The 20,082-nt window shown below is 34.3% G+C and overlaps 2 protein-coding genes across 3 annotated transcripts; both read left to right on the forward strand.

Annotated features, from left to right (window-relative positions):
- Positions 1-5,227: 5,227 nt before the first annotated feature.
- Positions 5,228-10,395, forward strand: lpla (lipoprotein lipase a). The gene is made up of 10 exons (XM_016521132.1): positions 5,228-5,502; positions 6,492-6,679; positions 6,764-6,943; positions 7,057-7,168; positions 7,265-7,498; positions 7,574-7,816; positions 7,952-8,072; positions 8,321-8,500; positions 8,730-8,837; positions 8,977-10,395. Exons 1-10 carry the CDS (start codon positions 5,397-5,399, stop codon positions 9,026-9,028), a joined length of 1,524 nt encoding a protein of 507 aa, XP_016376618.1. The 5' UTR covers positions 5,228-5,396; the 3' UTR covers positions 9,029-10,395.
- A 2,918-nt stretch (positions 10,396-13,313) lies between these two features.
- On the forward strand, positions 13,314-18,757 carry LOC107715087 (lipoprotein lipase-like). 2 transcript variants are annotated; one of them, XM_016521133.1, is made up of 10 exons: positions 13,314-13,522; positions 14,660-14,844; positions 14,928-15,107; positions 15,194-15,305; positions 15,389-15,622; positions 16,348-16,590; positions 17,254-17,374; positions 17,475-17,681; positions 17,913-18,008; positions 18,125-18,757. In XM_016521133.1, the coding sequence occupies exons 1-10, from the start codon at positions 13,420-13,422 to the stop codon at positions 18,144-18,146; spliced, it is 1,503 nt and encodes a 500-aa protein (XP_016376619.1). In that variant the 5' UTR covers positions 13,314-13,419; the 3' UTR covers positions 18,147-18,757. The 2 variants fall into 2 exon arrangements, with proteins under 2 accessions (XP_016376619.1, XP_016376621.1); XM_016521135.1 differs by lacking the exon at positions 16,348-16,590.
- The last annotated feature ends 1,325 nt before the right edge of the window (positions 18,758-20,082 follow it).

Below are 20,082 nucleotides of genomic sequence, written 5' to 3' on the forward strand. Positions count from 1 at the left end.
GGTCTCTCATAACTCAGAGACCCCTACTGACAGCCGTGTTATTTCATATGAAACAGCGCTACGCCGGATTCAGCGTCGCATGACCAGATGTGTCGCATGTGGGTGATTCTATAATTGCAGGTACATTTGGTGTCCGAAGTCATTATTTTTTTCTGCTTTTTTTCAAATGGTTATATTTGTAATTATTTTAATAATTTGCTACTTATTGTTATGAATTGCAAGATGTTACAGTCAATAACAATTTGTGTAAAAAGTGTCTTAAATAGCTCAAAATCATGATTTCTTGTTGTCCGAATGAGTCAGTGCATTTTTTCCATCATGTATCACTGTGTAATCAAAATATTTTATTGTACTTTTCTTTTTGTAATATTTCATTCATTTTATTGATAAAAGCCCTAAATAATAATTTACTTAATTCTACAACATTAAATTGTTTACAAATAACTTTTTTCTTATAAAAATGTGTGTCCTTAAATCTTGCGTCAACTCTTGTTACCGTACCATATTTTGCCTTCAAATTGGTGGAATTATCTCCCACAACTATGTAAGATACAGGAAATGATGACTCTTTCCCTCACTGATAAGATCTGAAGCACTGAAAAGTCTGTGTGCTCTCTCTGAGAAAATATTTTAATCTGAAAAGTTATTTAAGTTATTTTGAAGAACGTCAACACTGTTACCACAATATCAAAAGGAAAACCAAATTTATTACTGATCACAAATTGGGTTATTTAAAGGTATTTTAATCATGATTTCATTAGTGTCTTGTGCTCTTAGCATTTATGCTAGCAAGTGGAGTTTTTGGCAAAAAATTCTGTCAATTCTGTTACTTTACAATTCTGTTACTTAAAGGGTCAACTCTGTTTATGAACTATTTTCACTATTTTTACAATTGTTGTTTAAAATCTCATAAAAAATAATTGAGATATGATGCACCCTTATAATATTTCCACATTGCCTAATTTGTCCGTAACAGAGTTGACAAACAATACCATAAAAACATATTTTTTTCTTCTTTTTTTTCCCATTAAAAGTAAAAAAAGGAAGTAACTTGTGTTTGGCCAGCACTGAATTATTAAAATTGAATATGTTTTCAATAAGATACTGGAAAGAATTGCTATTAGTGAACAGTTTTTTTCCCCTTAACTTCATGAAATACCAAATGTATCTCCAATTATAAAATCACCCATGTGCTGTTGTTGAATGAATCACTTTTAAAAGTCACGGAACAGATTCATGTCACAACGGGGATTAAAGTCAACTGCATGTGTCTTTTATCGTCTGATTCATCCGCAAAGGACTAAAAAATAGTGGTGTGCAAAGGGAATCACATGGGTGTTCTTCATCATGGGCCAGCTGTCTGGGAAAGATTAAACACTTGGATTTCTCCCACAGTTCTCTGAGAGCAGCGAGTCGGCCAGCTGTTGCTCACTAATGACACCCAACATTTTGGACGACTTCCCCTTTAAAGGACCCAGAAGAGCCGCAACTGAATGTAATGCTAATCCATTGCATTCGCTGAACTTCACCATTCGCGGCTTTGAAAGCAAAACAAATGAGGCTTATCTCAAGCTGAGAGAAAGCCCTCATCAGCACGTGACTGGATTCTGTCGGGAGGCTTGTAGCCTTTATTTGCTCTGTCAAAATGTCTAAACCCCCTCCTGAATAAATCTAAATACGCAGATGTATAATGCTTAAGTAGGACTATAGGGAAAAACTCTATTTAAACTCTTACGATATTGCAAACATGCATATTTTGATTGGAAAAAAAATGGTACGCTACTAGAAGCTAGAATTTTTTATTTAGTTTTTATTTATTTAGCATTTATATACATGTACATTTCAGTTTACTTGACAGAAGTCTTACTCAAAAGTCTTAAAACTTGTCCCCAGATATCAACCCTTGCCATTATTTATATTTTTGTTCATTTTTCATCATCATCTAAATTCTCTACTTTTTAATTTATCATATCTTTTTGTGTGTTTGTCAGTAGAGGGCAATCTTAAAAATGTCAACTCTGTTCTGAAGAAATATCAGCACTAAATTTTCTTTATAAGAAGCACCTTGTATAGCTTTACAACTTCATGCACAATGAAGATGCCAAAATGCAATTAACACATTGTGTATCTGATAAAATGTTTAAAAATCTTATAGAAATAACTTTAAAATCACCTTATTATTGTAAAAAAAATAAAAAATGTTTCATAATGCGTTTTCATTGATTTCCATGAATAACAGCTGCATGCCCATTTATAGGCTATTTATTCTACATCAATATTTGTCATAATCTGACATTTTGCATTGTCATTGGCCATAATTTCAACATGACTTCCGATGAGTGACGTGAATCTAAAATAAACATTCTATTAAAAAAACGAAGAAACCTCTTACACATTAATTTTGAGAAGCGAGACTTCCGATTATTTTTATAAACTCCTCACATCCTCTTACTATAGATGGGTGAAAAAAATGACTAAAAATATTATTTTCTTTTCTCAGAAAGTACTGAATGCATTAAAATAAATTATTAATATATTTTTTTTAATTCTTAAAAATATATAAAAAATAAATACATAAAATAATTTATTTACATTATGTATAAAGATTATGATTAATTTTAACTTATTATAATCATTTGACAGCATTAATAATATATATTTTATTCTTTTAAAGTTTTTATTTTTTATATTTTATTATTTGTAGTAATCTTTTTTCATAGGTGTAACAAGACAAAATCTAAATCTTTCCAATTACCCCTTTTGAGGGTTTAAGCAGACAAAGTTACAACATTCACAGCTGAACGGGGCATTAGTTTCATGCCCATCGGGATCTGACTCTGCAATCCTAATGTTTCAACATGAATGCAGCTAGATGCAGCTATCAAGAGACTGGTGCTCTGGCCTCATTTATGTAATCAAAAAACCTTTGCTAAACTCGAGATGGGAATGAAGGATAAGACTAAAAGATGAAAGCCTTGGAAGTTTGAGTCATGGCCTTGACCAGATGGGTTTTATTTAGTGCTCTCGCAAACATTTGGAATCACTGTTAACATATTTCCCTGAACTGTGTAAAAGATGCAAATCTGTGAGTCTGATGTTGTTGTATTCAGTGCTGCTATTTCATTGCACTTTATACATGCAACAAATTTGCAACATCTATTTAAACAGCAATGCTGATATACTCCCAATGCTTCAGAAATTAAATATGCATTTGAATATATAAAAACACATTTGTGGAGGCCTAGTACATCAAACTGTGAACATTTTAGGTGGAAACTACATCTCATTTGCAGTCTTTCATTAAGATAATATTACCAGAGCACAGTAAATACCGAATTTTAACACTGATTTCTATGTGACAAACCATAACCATAAACAGGCGTTAGGCGTTGTCTGCTTTGGAATTTCTGGGTTGGGCCATTTAGGATTACCTAAGCTTTCCAAAAGTTCTTCATCCAAACCAAAATAGCATTTTTAACATTATATTAAAGGAATAGTTCAACAAAAAAAAAGAAAAATTGCTGAAAATGTACCCACCCTCAGGCCATACAAGATGTACTGTAGATGAGTTTGTTTCTTCATCAGAACAGATTTGGAGAAATTAAGCATTTTTTCACTTGCTCATCATCAGCTATAGTGAATGGGTGCCGTTAGAATGAGTGTCCAAACAGCTGATAAACACATTACAGTAAACCACAAGCAATCCACACGACTCAAGTAAAGCAAAAAGCTGCATGTTTGTAAGAATCAAATCCATGAATAAGATGTTTTTAACTTCAAACCGGCTTCCGGCTAAAATATGAGTCCTCTATCCATAATATAGCTTTTTTCCAGTGAAAAAAAGTTGTCTTGTCTGAATCTTGAGAGAACTATGCACAATTCAAGCACTATTTGCAAGCGAAAATGGTCCAAAGCGTTTCTAAACAGGTGGTCTTTGATGTGAGAGGACAACAGGGGATGGACGTTTTCACTGGAGGAAGCATTATTATGGATTATGGACTCATATTTTGGCCAGAAGCGACTGTTTAAAGTTAAAAAACGGTAATGATGGATTTGTTTCTTACAAACTCACAGTTTTTCACTTCACAAGATTAATTGATGGACTGAAGTCATGTGGATTCTTTTTGGATTATTGTGATTTTTTTATCAGCTGCTTGGACTCTCATTCTGACGGCACCCATTCACTGCAGAGGATCCATTGGTGAGCAAGTGATGAAACATTGCTAAAACATTAAAAAGTCTTGGCTGTCTGTCAGCTCACTGCTGTCTGGCCAATAAGACGCAGGGTGGCTAAACACGCCCACTGACCGTCTGTCTCCCTGAATGCAAATCACACTGATATTTGTGACCCTCTTCCATATGCTGCCAAGAGCAAGCTGTGATTGGCACACATTATATTGTTGGTTTTTAACTTGGCAAATATTCCCGCAGGTGTGTTTTAGTTGAGCGGTAGCCGGTAGGCATTCTGTGTGAACACGGTGTACAATGTTTGAATTTAAAGTGACATTTTCATTTGTTTCAAAGCGCTGATCAAACAGTGTGGGCGATTTTATCAGTTGGTTGTGATGACCTTGAGTAGACTGTGATGATCAAACAGGAATGGGTTCCTTCACATAAATCTGAAAATCTATCAGAATTGTAGGAATACAAAGGCAGGGATATTGCCAACATTTAACTAGTAAGTAGGTAAGTAATTAAATAAATACATTTCATGATATAAAAGTCTACCACACAACTTTGACAGAAGTCCCTGATTATTTTTAAGATTTATGATTATGCCTAATTACAGTCAGCTAATTCAGTTTTTAATAGTTTTACAATATACAGTTATAGTTAGACTACTTTTTTTCTATTGATGTAACTTTTAAATAAAAATGACTTTAAATGTAAAAGTAAACAATTAAAAGTGTAATTTAAAAACATATTCTTCATAACTCATTAATAATTTACTTTTTAAAACACGTTTGTATTTTTATATTTTGTAATACCTTAGATTCAGAAAAATGAATTGGAACTGGATTTCACCAACAAAAAAAAGTGCTTGATAAACTGATTTGCTTGTAGACTCTCAGGGGCCTCACAACTTCATAGACATGTAATTGACGTCAGTGTGGGGGTTCCTGGCGTTTTATTGGTCATATCAGGTCTTACCCCGCCTCTCTTGACCAATAGAATTTCACTGATTTGCATGCGGTCCCGCACGGGAGGATAAAGACACACTTGTAGCGGTAATGATTTAAACTCTTGAGAGAAACTCTGGACACAAGATATCAAGCAGCTGCTACCCCCCAACTGGAATATTAACCTGCTGTAACGCTGTAAATACCCGGGTCTCAACGGCTTTTACGCTCAGTATAATAAGTTGTTGCATCCGTGATCATTATAATTATATTAATATGGGGAGAGTAAGCAGCGCTTGTTTTATATCTTGGATGTATTTGGTCTACATTTCCTCGGGTTTTGCAACTACGATTGAGCCAGCGAGTGGATTCGCCACTTTTAGTAAGTATAAGCTTATTTGTTTTATGAAATCATAGAATGAATGTTGTTTATAAAGTTTAAAAAGTGTTCAAGTTACACGTTTCCGGTGCTTAACTGGAAGTCGAATAATAAATATCAGTAGTGACAAATATCAGAAAACGATCTTATTGCACCAGTATGACCGCATAAGTTATGTAGGAGGCATGACCTTATTTTACTGCATTTTAATTTTATACCTTTATGCATTATCTTTATATAAATGTATACTTTTATATTTATAAATTATGTCTCAGAAAATAATTTTGGATGGTGCAAAATGTTACAAAATGTATTGTTACTTGTATTTTTTATTTATACAATTATATGTTATTTTATATACTGCATTATTATTTTTATGTCTTAAAAGACCATGTTTGGTGGTGCAAAAAATATTTTGGTAAAAAAAAAAGTAATGTACATTTTGTTCTTGGTTTTATTAATCTTTTGTATTTTTACGTAGCATTTATTATTATATGGCGCTTGTAAATGTCATTAATTCCTTCAAGTCTTGTTATGGTCAGTCTATTTTCATCAACTTTTACCTTTTAAAATATCTTCCAAGCTTGATGATTTGTAAACATTATCTATAAAACTTAATAGTATCTAAATAAATGGTAAACTTTGACTTTAATATATACGACACAGTAATTATCATGTCAAACTGTTGTTTGAGACTTTGTTTACATGTATTTGACATGCCAGACCAGTCAGTTATGAATACATATTGAAGGACTTATAGCAAAACTATTTTTTATGTATAGTCAGTCAAGCACTGGGAAAGGATCCAAGCTTGCCATTTGGAAATAATTCCTCATATACAAAATAAGTGAAAAGTATAAGCACATGCAAGATAAGCTTCTTTACAACTTCAATAATTAATTTTTTTATAAGCAGCTTACAAGTAAAAAGCACTTAATGTAGGCTGCACTTACCTTGCTTGCAGTTAAACTTGTTAATCTGGATTTTGACAGACAACATCATGGAAAATGCCACAGAATGGATGACGGACTTCAGTGACATTGAGTCCAAGTTTTCCTTCAGGACCAGCGAAGAACCTGAAGACGATCTGTGCTACATAGTTCCAGGCCAACCCGAAACCATCAAAGAATGTAACTTCAATCCAGACACCAAGACTTTCATAGTTATTCACGGATGGACGGTGAGTGTTTCTACTACACTTGTTGACAACATTGAGTGAATGTGCAAAGCAGTCCAAACCATGACGCCAATGATTTCGTCTCAGGTCACGGGTATGTTTGAAAGCTGGGTTCCCAAACTGGTAACAGCCCTGTATGATCGAGAGCCAACAGCCAACGTGATTGTAGTGGACTGGTTGTCCCGCGCGCAACAACACTACCCTACATCAGCTGCCTACACCAAACTAGTGGGGAGGGATGTGGCCAAGTTTGTCAACTGGTTACAGGTATGTCAAACACTCGGAGGTGATTTGTTCTACGTCAAGATGAAGAGCATCTGATGAAGATATAGAGTTTGTTTTATGCAGTAAACTTCATATTTTCTGGTTTCTTCATCCAGGCTGAGATTGACTATCCTTGGGAGAGGCTGCATCTGTTGGGCTACAGTCTTGGTGCTCATGTAGCAGGAATCGCTGGTCTTCTTACCAAACATAAAGTTAACAGAATCACAGGTAACTTGATGTTGTTTCCTAGGGTGTCACTTTTCTAATTTACCCATAAAAATGCATTGATTAACCATTAATGGACCAATCTTATTGTATCTTCAGGCATGGATCCTGCTGGCCCTAGTTTTGAGTACGCAGATGCCCAAAGCACTCTTTCTCCCGATGATGCCCTTTTTGTGGACGTTCTTCACACCAACACCCGCGGTTCCCCAGATCGCAGCATTGGGATTCAGAGGCCAGTGGGCCACATAGACATCTACCCCAACGGAGGAACATTCCAACCCGGCTGTGACCTCCAGAACACTGTGTTGATGGTGGCCACCACTGGTTTAAGAAGTACGTTCCCACTGTCCTCCTCAGACGTTCTTAGATTTCAACACAAGCTTCAATGTTTTTCTTGGTTCTCCACAGACATGGATCAGATCGTGAAGTGCTCCCACGAGCGCTCCATCCACCTGTTCATCGACTCGCTGGTGAACCAGGAGCAAGAAAGCTTTGCTTACCGTTGCAGCTCCAAAGACAGCTTCAACAAGGGCATGTGCCTCAGCTGCCGCAAGAACCGCTGCAACAAGGTGGGCTACGGAGTCAACAAAATTCGCACACGCAGAAGCAGCAAGATGTACATGAAGACCAGAGACGTGATGCCATATAAAGGTGAGGAGCACCAAAGTTTATGAAATTAATAAAACAAATAAAGAATGTATTTTATTTTTATATAAATTTAGATTTTTAGATGATTTTTAAATTTTATATTAAAAATCCTTTCTAAATATAACCATCTTTCCACAGTTTTCCATTATCAAGTAAAGGTCCACTTCTTCGGCAAGACAAAATTAAGCTACACTGATCAGCCCATGAAGATCTCACTGTACGGAATCCATGGCGAGAAGGAAAATATCCCCTACATTATGTAAGTTAGCAGCATTTCCTGATTGATATGTCAGGACTTAGTTCACACTAGTTCTAAATTAACTACAAATGCAATGTTAAGATATATACTAAGAAAGATCTTGGACTTTCTTTGGTTTCAGTGATTTTTTTTATGGTACCAAAAAATAGGCCATGCAACTATTTTAGACCATGTTTTGCCTCAGATTGGACTCCGTCCTGAACTGAGATAACAGAGAAAGTGATAGAGATGGTTTTTTTAATCCACAGGCCTGCTTTGAACACGAACACCACCATGTCTTTCCTGCTGACCACGGACACAGACATCGGAGAGCTGCTGATGGTAAAACTTCTCTGGGAGAAAGACACCCTCATCAGCTGGCCATGGTGGAACCCCGATACCTTCCACATCCGCAAACTACGCATCAAATCAGGAGAAAGACAGTCTAAGTAAGCAGAGAGAAACATATTTTGACAACTTAAATTTTTTTTAATATAATTATTATGTTATATAATTATATGTAATATTATTTTTATATATTATTTTGCCATAATGAATACACAGTTTTATCTTTATTACTATTGATGTGCATTTTTATTGCATCACATTTTTATTTTGTACTTTTTATACCTTTAAAACTTGTGCAAAATTCAGAATGTATGTTTGTTTTTGATCTAGGATCATCTTCAGTGCCAAAGAAGGTGAATTTTCCTACCTTTCCCGTGGAGGTGAGGCCGCCGTCTTCATGAAAGAGAAAGAAACCCAGTCGAGCCGCAAAAACCAGAGGTAAATTTCTATCTGCCATCTGCCCCATCTGTTGACACGGCTCCATAAAAGTGACCTTCCCTGCTCAGTTATTATGTTCCTGTTTTATTTGTTGTGGTGAGTTTTGTTTGACTAAACCCTGTGCACTTTACACTGGCAGATTGCACAAGTTGAAGATGCACGGAAGTTCGTTCAAACAGAGCACCGAGTAAAGACACGTCAAAATCCACCTCTGCTGGGATCTGGCACGGAATCTGCCAGGGAAAACTGGAACGGTTGAGACAAAACCTTTCCCGAATATTCGGACTAGTAACCTTCACCCCACGCAAATCCAGAAACACATCCTGCAAGAAACCACATCTTAAAAATGTTGCTGCTGTGCAGTTTTAAAACAAAACAATCACTTTGGATACCACTCAAGACACATTACAGGTCATCTGAGATCTGGCTAGACAATCTTTCCTGCGTCTTTAATCCATAAAAATGATCAAGTCTCCATGCAACATAGTTATGCAAGTAATCAGTTCCAGTCTATCTAAAAATGACTTGGACTTAGTTAAAATGTTTGGCTAGTTGTCCACCAAAGAGACTCTTCTTTTGGAGAAAGATTCCACTCGAAACATGTTACGGTTTATTTGGTTTATCAGTATTACTCTTGAAATTCCACTTAGTAACTAGGTTATTTAGCCGTTTGTTTGGTTGTACTGTGAATTAGGTTGTACCAGAGCAGTTTTGTAGCTATGCTAATCCTCTTTGCTTCAGTTCCGAAAGCAAAACTTTTAGATTTGTCTGTTGCAACCGAAAATCAGTCTGAATTGCTTTAACAAAAAAATGGGACCAAATCCTCTCTCTGCTGAATCAAGATGAAATTATTACTGTAAATATTTGTAATTGTCATTATATATACTTACAAACAGCTCTTTAAATGTCTACCTTTCTTTCAGTTCTTGGGTTATTTTGTCTGGCACAGGTCACTTTAAAGGCTTTGCCTCCCTTTGATTCAGTATTGTTTGGTAAAAGAGCAAAATCAACAAACGATTCTGCTAATTCAATTTTGTTGTGTTGTTTTTTTGTCACTTCTTTCAATTCAGTTTTGTTTGGTAAAAGAGAAAAATCAACAAACGATTCTGCCACTTTTGTTTTATTTCTCGTCACCCTCAAAGCAACTCAAAGATTGTTTCGTCTGCATTTTGAGAAAATAATGAGGCAAGAAACGACTTTAGTTTATGCATGAGCCAGCCAAGAAGTAAAACAAGATGCCTTTGATCTAAGAAATGTTGACAGTTGTCCAGGCCTGACAGGGTTGACTGCCCCACATAATAGCCACAAATACACCAAAACTGTTCCTTTTTCCTATTTATTAAATGTATATTTTTGTATATTAAGCACATAATATATGTATTCCATGTTTCTGAAGTGCTCTTGCCTTTTCTTTTGAATTATGTAGCCTCTCTATTTTTATAAACAAACGTTGATTGATTCAAGTCACTGGAAGGAAAAGAAATGATCAGTTGTGATCATATGAATCTATATGCCGTGCACTGTATGATGTCATTTTAATAAACATTATGTTACTGTATGTGAGCGCTTTGCATTTTTTATTTAAATCTTCATTTTATGTGCGAATGACATGTCTGCATTTAATTTGTATAATGTCATTTTTAAATCCTCTTTAGGAATGTTTTTGATATTTCAGGTCTTAAACAAATTAAAACTATTTTGAAATTGGCTGCAAATTTCACAGCATCAACAAAAATCTGGGACTTGACGTATTTCGCAGGGCCTTAATCTTTTTAGAATGTGTTGTTTATATATATATATATATATATATATTAATCTAATAAGTAATAAAAACCAAATAAAACAACCACCTGTCATTGTTTTGTTCACATTAGCTTCATTCATATAAGATGTTATGTGAATGAAGCTTCATCCATTCAAATAGCTGTTGTAAAAAAAAATTTTTAAAAAGAGTGAACTGACTCACATTGTTTAATGGGAGAGCGACTCACGTGCAGTAGCCTCGAATCAAAACACAATGCGTTTGTTTTTCAAGATCCCCTTCCTTTTTTCGTGGAAGAACAAGTTCTTGGAATGAAAATACAACATTCCAATACTTTGATTAGTCAGAACCTTCTGCAAGAGACTGTTGTGAAACTGCAGCGTTAAATTTTTGGAATATACCATACTTCTGCCAGTTTATCACATTAAGGAATAAAAAAGTTAGATACAGAGATTTAAATGAAGACTTTGATTTACCACTTTCTAATTCTTCTTAGAAATCATATTCAAGCTCCTCTGAGTTATGGTGGACAATGATTTCTAGAAGCGTTTCAATCTGCTAAAGAACATGTGACAGGTTATTAGTTATGTTTTTGTTCTCTAAGAATATTCTGGATAAAACCAGCAATTCTGGTGCCTGATCCTTGTTATAACAAATGGAAGGAATGACCACAGTGCAGGTGTCACAGAGTTTTGGCAGGGTCTGAGTGTTATAGTATGACTATGACACAATGCATGCAAAGAGCACTGAGGGTATTGGCACATAATGAGTTACAAGTCTTTGTTCTCTCAAATGTCAAGTAAAGAGACTTTACTTTTCTCTTTCCTCCATGTTGAATGAATTAATTGCATGAATACTGACATAACCTATGTCAATTTTCATGAAATAACAGGTTGTTGCCACCAAAGGTCAGTTTGAAGTGAAGGGTCTAAAACCTGTCTGAGTCATTTACATAGTTATTCAACCTATAAGCTTTAGATTCAAACTAGAGATCTGCGCAGTTTCATAGGAATATGTGAAGTGAGACAAATGCATGACAAATTTATAAAAAGAAGTTTAAAACATGGTTTTAAATTGAACAATAGATAGAATGATAAATAGAACAATTGATAGAATGATAGCTAGACAGATAGAACAATAGAACGATAGAACGATAGATAGATAGATAGATAGATAGATAGACAGATAGATAGATAGATAGATAGAACGATAGATAGATAGATAGACAGATAGATAGATAGATAGATAGAACGATAGATAGATAGAACGATAGATAGATAGATAGAACGATAGATAGATAGAACGATAGAGCGATAGATAGATAGAACGATAGATAGATAGAACGATAGACAGATAGAACGAACGATAGAACGATAGATAGATAGATAGATAGATAGATAGATAGACAGATAGATAGATAGATAGAACGATAGATAGATAGATAGAACGATAGATAGATAGAACGATAGATAGATAGATAGAACGATAGATAGATAGAACGATAGAGCGATAGATAGATAGAACGATAGATAGATATATAGATAGATAAAACGATAGAACGATAGATAGATAGATAGATAGATAGATAAAACGATAGAACGATAGACAGATAGATAGATAGATAGAGCGATAGATAGATAGATAGATAGATAGATAGATAGATAGATAGATAGCTGAAACAACTGAAAAATTTTAATGCAACAAAAAATGTAAAATTTTGAACTCCAAAATATTTTACAGAACTATAAAATGAATGCAGTAATGGCTCAAATCATTTCATTAAACTTTGGTCTGCAAATCTGAGCACAGTTTGAGACTTTGAGATCTTTATTGAAACTCTTGAAGAGACATGTGAGATTTAATTTCCTCAGGAGAATGATCTTATAAACGGGAGAATTAAGACCAAAAGTGTCCATTTGGAGACAAAAAATTAATGCAGACAATAATAGCCCACGTCATTTAATGAGATCTGGATAGATAGATAGATAGATAGATATGTTCTATAAATATGTTCTAAGAACATTTTGCTAATGTTCAATAAGTTTATATACGTTATTTCTAAATGTTCTCTGAATGCTCAAAATGACTCATTTTTAAATGTTTTAAAAACTTTTTTTGTTGTTGGTTATATGAACATTACAGGAACATTCTATGGAAATGTTACTTTTTGAATGTTCTCAGAACTTTCTGAATCAAGTAGTAGGCCTAAATAACATTACACGAACGTCAAACCAACACGATACAAAAATAAACTTTTTCATCAATGATGTATAATGTTTTTGTGCTAACATTTTTAGAACATTATTAAAGACCAGATAACTGCAGTCAAATGTTCTATTACTGTTACTGCAAGAACATTTGTTCATAACTTGGGGAGAACCTTGCCAGATAGATAGATAGATAGATAGATAGATAGATGTTCACTTTCCTCTCTCCTGTTCACCTCTCCTTTCGCTCCATGAAAGAAAGAAGACCACATGGATCTAAAATGATCCGAAAGTGAGTATGACAGAATTTTCATATTTGGGTAAAAGAAGGTCAGTTCAAGGTTAAAACTGCATGTGTTATTATGGTAAAGAACCTCGTGAAACTTACACAGCTCTTTAAACAAATGCGTGACCGTATTACCCCGCCTGTGGGCTGAGACCAATGGCTCTTACTAGTGCTATTTAGTAACTAAACTGAAGTCTGAGTCTCAGATTTCATTAGCGAGTATTCAAGCAGCACCGGGAGTTTGCCAATATTTTATTTTCTCAGTTTAAGTTGAACGGAGCGCGACAGGTGAGGATCACAAGCGCCCAAAGTTTACGCAGAAAAGACATGAACATTTTGTCATTCCAATGCGTTTGGTGGCTCGTATTAAGCTTCATTGGTCTGTTCGTCGCTGCTCTGGAGAAAGAAATCTTCTCCAACGAACTCTTTGGTAAGTTGTTTGAAATGTTTGTTGTTGCGCTGTGAGAAATGCATTCGGATAACCTGAGGCGTTATTTTATTTGGAAGCGACGCGATTCTTTAATTTGTAATGTCTGTGTTTTCAATTCCTACCGCAAATCCTGCATTTATGATGGGAAAACTTTAATATCCGGCATCTGTCTGAGCTTTTAAATCCATGAATTAGCCTGTAGAAGGCACCGGTGCCCTTTTACTAAACATTTGTTCGAGTCTACTTAGATGTTAGATGTTTTATGGAGGATTTCTTAAAAGTACATTTCAAGTTCATACTCATCACAAGGTAGCCTAATCTTCAGAGCAATCTGATATCCCATCGATTAAAGGTGTGACAATTGGGTATAGTAAGCATATTATGGCTCCACCCACCTATTATGTCAACTGAGCTGAACTATGGAAATATTTATTGTCCTCTCATAACCTGTTTTAAGCATGCCAAGTATATACAATTTTAAACCTAATGTTTATTATTCCATATTTTATTTTATATTATGTATATATTATTTTTACTTAAATATTAAATTTTTAATTAAAATATATATATATTTTTCTTTTTAAAATTACAGTTTTCATGTAAGATTGTCAATTAATGCCTTCAATTCAAATGTTATTTTAATGGGATTTAATAGCTATTTAATTACAATTAATGATAATAATTTCGAATACATTTATTTTAATAGTATATCTTAATATATTATATTTACATACAATTTTATAATCATAATGCAGATTTTTTATAATATTTATAATTACAAAATAATTTACTTATTTTTTATTCCATAGACATTTTAATTTTACTTTTTACAATGTTGTGTCACTTTCAGTGTATTTCATGTATTTTTAATTACATTTTTAATTTTATATTTTTAATTTTTATTTTATTTATATAAATTTTTATTTGAATATTTTTCAATGACCAATGTTGATATTATATTTTTGCATGCTCAATTTTATAATTCTAATATTATAGAATTTTAAAATACTTCTTAAAATTATTTTTTTTAAATTACTTTTTAAAAATTTTATATTGCATTTTTATGTGGACTTTTTAATGTATTTTATTTAAAGTACATTTTAATAGTACTATATTGCTTTTTCAATCTTTACATAGATAATTTTCTGGAGGATCTACGAGACCTGTCAGATGTCAACAAAGCCAATGTCAAGTTTTCTCTGAGAAACCCGTCCCAACCAGATGACGACGTGTGTTACATTGTGCGTGGCAAACCAGAGACTCTCAACAGCTGCAACTTCAAAAACACTTCAAAAACCTTTTTGGTCATTCATGGGTGGACGGTAAAGCAACAGTTACAAGCATTCCATAAATTCAGCTGATTCTTTTTCAGTATGTTAGTGTTAAATTAGCTCTTTTCCCCTAGGTAAGTGGATTGTTTGAGAGCTGGGTTGAGAAACTAGTTGCCGCACTTTATAACAGGGAGAAGGATGCTAACGTCATTGTTGTGGACTGGTTGGACACGGCACAGAACCATTATGTGGTGGCAGCACAAAACACGAAGATGGTGGGACAAGAGACTGGACTGTTCATAGACTGGTTAGAGGTTTGTGTTAGCAAATCAAATCAAATCAAATTACACATACTGCTATTCTAGGTTTTTATTTGCCATCATTGTGCCCAATTCATAAGGAGACTGCCAGGGTTCCTCTGGAGAAGTTGCACCTCATTGGCTACAGTCTTGGTGCCCACGTTGCAGGTTTTGCAGGAAATCATGCAACCAATAAAGTTGGACGAATCACAGGTAGGTTAATTGGTGTTCTTTTGGAAATAAATCTTAGAACAGGTCTTAAACACCATATGGGACAACAATTTGATTTTTTGCAGGTCTAGACCCAGCTGGACCAGATTTTGAAGGGGTCCACGCCCATGGACGGCTGTCCCCAGATGATGCCCATTTTGTAGATGTCCTCCACACATTCACCCGAGGTTCCCTGGGTCTCAGTATTGGCATTAAGCAGCCAGTTGGCCATGTGGATATATACCCTAATGGAGGAAGCTTCCAGCCTGGCTGCAACATGAGAGGAGCGCTGGAGAAAATTGCCAGTTATGGAATACTTGGTAAATACACTTATCTGGGATATTCAATTAAAGTGCCCCTATTATGCCATGTCCAATATTGTCTCCCAAAATAAAGAATCGGCTCTCTACAGCCTAAACGAGTCGTTAGTAATTCGAATCCCACTTCCGTGACAGCAACAGGTCACGGGGTAACACATTTGCATAATTCTCGCCTATGTTTTACGTTGGTCGGCAGCGAACAACTTGACCCCACCCACAAACTCGTCATTTTACTGACGACTGCTTCTCTAATCTCGGGGAGTTAAAAAAAAAATCTCGGGGAGTTCAACGAGGGATTCATTAATCTATTCATTAATGCTAATAGCACTAAATAAAATATTCACTTTAACACACAAAAAAGCATTTTACAATTTTGAATACATTTTAAAATAATACAATTAATACATTTATACATATTTTTATTAAGAATTTAATTTTGAATTATTTTGCTATGAATAAAATAATACTGCATTCTGCACTGAACATTTGTCTGATAAAAATGCCTGTTACTTGTAACTTTCCCAAAGATGGAAAAAGATTAGTTATGTATCAGGAGTAGGTTGTGTCACATGTTTCATAATCTGGCTTTCTAATCTGTTTTGGCAACCTTTCTACAATGAAATCATTCATCATCACCGCTAAAAACCAGATTATTTACATATATGACTTAAAAGATCATATTTAAGTTTAAAATCATATCAATTATGTTTCATTAATACCCTTAGCCTTAAATAATGGCATCAGATGCGAGCACGAGCGGTCCGTCCACCTGTTCATCGACTCCCTGCTGAATGAGGAAGAAGCTAGCAGAGCGTACAGCTGCGGGAGCAATGACATGTTCGACCGCGGCATGTGCCTCCAGTGTCGCAAGAACCGCTGCAACACCGTGGGCTATGACGTCAGCAAAGTTCGTAAGGCAAGAAGCATCAAGATGTTCACCAAAACACGAGGCTCCATGCCGTTCAGAGGTCAGTGTCAAGTTTCAGAGGAGGAATTTTGAAACCGTAATTTAAACAATAATTTTGTTGCCTTTTAGTTTCCGTATAGTTTTTATTAAGTTTTAGCGGGAGTTCAGACAATACCGTTTTCAATTAAAAATGGAAACCCTTTTATGCGTTTCGGCCGTTCATTTACACGTCAACTACATTTTGGGGAACTTAAAAAGCACATTTTTGAAAATGTGTTTTAAAGTGCATGTTTTTGAAAATGATACAATTATCACCTCCACGTAAATTATAAAAATGTGAATTTGTGAAAACCGTTACATCATGCGCATGCGTATTACAGTCTATAGGCATGCGCGAGTTTCTTTACAAAGTGACATTGCCAACTACTGACCCGGTATACATAATACAGCATTTTTAGTAATTTTCGCGGATCCGTGTGAACAAGGACCATTTTGACAATTTTGTCGTCTATATGCGAATCTTTTCAAAAACTCAAGGGGAAAAAAATTAATTTTTTAGTACTTCAACTAAAAAAATGTAAATGTTACCTTGGCAGTTAGCTGATTTTTTTTATTTACATTTTTTATTTCAAGTTTTTTATTTTTATTTATGGTTTTAGTTTTAGTTAACGATAATAACCCTGGCTGTGGGACGCTAAAACATTTATTCATTTTTTATTTTCAGTTTTCCATTATCAGCTGAAAATCAACTTCCTTGGGAAAATAAATCAATTAGCGATGGAACCAGCACTGACAGTCTCACTTTACGGTACCAATGGTGAAGCAGAAGATCTCAAGTTGAACATGTGAGTAATCAAAAAATTATATCTTCTTAACGATCACTATATAGTGTGCATATGAGTCAAATTCCATTTGCTAATTATCTTCACTAACTTCATCAAGCAGGCAGGAGAAGATCACCCCCAATAAAACTCACTCATTCCTCGTGGTAACCGAGAAGGACATTGGAGATCTTCTGATGCTGAAGTTTAAATTGGAGGAGTCCACATCCTCTTTACTCACTCTGCTCTCCTCGTGGTGGTATGGAGATTCTGCTAATTCTGGCATACAGGTCCATAAAATCAGAGTCAGAGTTGGGGAGACACAAAAGAAGTATGTTTCTAAGATTTTTACTTCAGATAGTGAGCATAAAAAGCTTTTGGACACATTTTCTCTACATAAATTAGAACTTAATACTGTTTTATCATTTCAAACTAATTTTCGCAAAATATTTTGGTGGAAAATTTAGCTTTCTTCACAATAAAAGACACCTGATCTGATGTTTTATTTCTTAATGCATTAACATTCACGCAATTTTAAGAGCTTTCATTCTTCATTTTTTAGGATTGTGTTGTGTTTGAAAGATCCCCAAACAGGAAGTTCAACTCAGGACGTTGTATTTGTGAAATGCAAGGAGCCATGGAGGTCTTTATCTAAAAGGTAACAATAGTTATAATTGTCTATAATAGAATTTGGCTAATATCTTTACATTTAAATAGTTACTAAAATATACTAAAATAGTTCTCATAACTACAATTTTCTTTGTTCCAACACAGGCCCAAATTGAAAAGCCAATGAAAGGATTTACAAGTGATTTTGATAAAGCACTTCAACAAATGTATTTATACAGCTGTTATTTATTAAGAGTGCAACTGCACTGACTGTACCGTATTGGATATATGATGTGTTGTTATGAATGTGATTCATGCAAATAGATTGTGGACTTTTGTACTAGGGTAAGCCATAGGCTTGAAAAGCCTTGAAATGTGATCGATTTTATTGAATAATATTGGATTTGTGTTTGAAATTGCATTTGTAATGATGATACTACTTTTCAAGCATTGTCTATTATCTGTTTTACGAAATAATTTAAGCATTTTGTACGAAATTATAATCAACAAGTTTTACATTATTTATCCATTTAGCCTACCGTTGTTTTGGCGAATTTTCGTGGGCAAAATCCAGTCACTTCAATAGGAATCCATGTGATTAAGAATATCACGTGAGGGCAAAATATTTCCACACAGACATTTCATAATGGGTTTGTCTCACAAATTAACAGTGTTGCCAATTTAGCAATTTTGTTGCTAAATTAGCAACTTTCCAGACTATCCTAGCAACTTTTTTTCCAAAAGCACCAAGCAACAAATTTAGCTATTTTTCACATTTATTTGGCAACTTTTAGAAACTTTTGATACTACCGTATTGACCCGAATATAAGACGATGTTTTTTTCTTGGAAATACATCTGAAAAAACGCGGTCGTCTTATATTCAGGGTCTAGACTTTGACATGTCAATAATACACCCACAACAATAGGTGGCGCCAAATACGCATAAAACGAGTGTGCCATGAAATACGTAATGTAATGCGTGTTGGAAAGATCGCCAGTAAAAACAAAAGAAAAAGAAAACATTACAGCTGCATGAGTCGTGACTGTCACGTTAACCAAACTCCCTTTGTGATTTTAAAACGTAAGACAGTACCCAGATCTGAAGACTACAGTAAGATTTAACTTCTACTGTTAATAAGATTTTGGCAGGCTACTATTAGATGGATAGCCTAAATGTCCTAATTCAGATGGGCTACCTGTTTTGTTTTTTTTAATGGTATATCAAAAAGTGTATATTTTTAAAATGTGATTGTTGGTACATTTTACCAGTTTTTACCATACTTTCAAAACAAAAATTAAAATAGGAAAAATATGCAATATGAAAATAGTTAAAGACAAAATGTGTTTTACTGAGAAAAAAGAAGATTTGCTTTTTAAAAAGCCTTTTTCCAAAAGGTACATCTGGAAAAAGGGGGGTCGTCTTATAATCAGGGTCGTCTTATATTCGGGCCAATACGGTATATTGAACTATAAAAAGGCGCACATCTTCAATCTAAATTACACAAAAAGAGGAAACCAAAAATTCTTAGCAGTACACATATCACTTGAATTATGTTAGCTGCTATTTGCAATTGTTTAATTTAATTGAAATTAATAATAATAATAATAATATTGAATAATTGTTCATTTATGATAAACCTTGTTAGTAGCTTGTTCCTGCGAATACGGAAAATTCCTTCATTTTAGTAGATTGTGCCCTATTTTTACAGACTTTTCTTAGAGTATAGCATACTGACTAACTACTAATACACTGCTTAAAAGTACAATTGTTCAGAATGTCTAGTTTTGTTTACTGGGTAATAAAAAAAACTTAAATTGTAATCGTTCAAAAATGTGTACGTTTTCAATAATTCAATGTATGTAAAAATAGTTATTTATATTTTAATATCATATTATGCATTTATATTATTTTACGAACAAATCTAAATTAACATATATAAAATATATTTTTTGCTGAAATTTGATATAGTGACAATTTTGCATTGCGATTATATAATGACGTCATTGCGCAATGACATCACAACGTCATTTACCAACAAATCAACCTACCTTTAGCAACTTCCCCTGAAAATGAGTTGGCAACACTGCGTGTTAAAGCTACTTGGTTTGAAAGTTACGTTTG

Source organism: Sinocyclocheilus rhinocerous, unplaced genomic scaffold (genome assembly GCF_001515625.1).
Source record: "Sinocyclocheilus rhinocerous isolate Xijiao unplaced genomic scaffold, SAMN03320098_v1.1 scaffold509, whole genome shotgun sequence".
Classification (NCBI taxonomy): Eukaryota; Metazoa; Chordata; class Actinopteri; order Cypriniformes; family Cyprinidae; genus Sinocyclocheilus; species Sinocyclocheilus rhinocerous.

Bases quoted from the DNA above. Each gene is read 5' to 3' on its own strand.
- lpla (XM_016521132.1), top strand. From the start codon at position 5,397: ATGGGGAGAGTAAGCAGCGCTTGTTTTATATCTTGGATGTATTTGGTC. The intron at 7,817-7,951 runs GTGAGGAGCACC...ATCTTTCCACAG, and splicing joins AGACGTGATGCCATATAAAG to TTTTCCATTATCAAGTAAAG. The intron at 8,501-8,729 runs GTAAGCAGAGAG...TTTTTGATCTAG, and splicing joins TCAGGAGAAAGACAGTCTAA to GATCATCTTCAGTGCCAAAG.
- LOC107715087 (XM_016521133.1), top strand. From the start codon at position 13,420: ATGAACATTTTGTCATTCCAATGCGTTTGGTGGCTCGTATTAAGCTTC. The intron at 15,306-15,388 runs GTAGGTTAATTG...GATTTTTTGCAG, and splicing joins TAAAGTTGGACGAATCACAG to GTCTAGACCCAGCTGGACCA. The intron at 17,682-17,912 runs GTATGTTTCTAA...TTCATTTTTTAG, and splicing joins GTTGGGGAGACACAAAAGAA to GATTGTGTTGTGTTTGAAAG.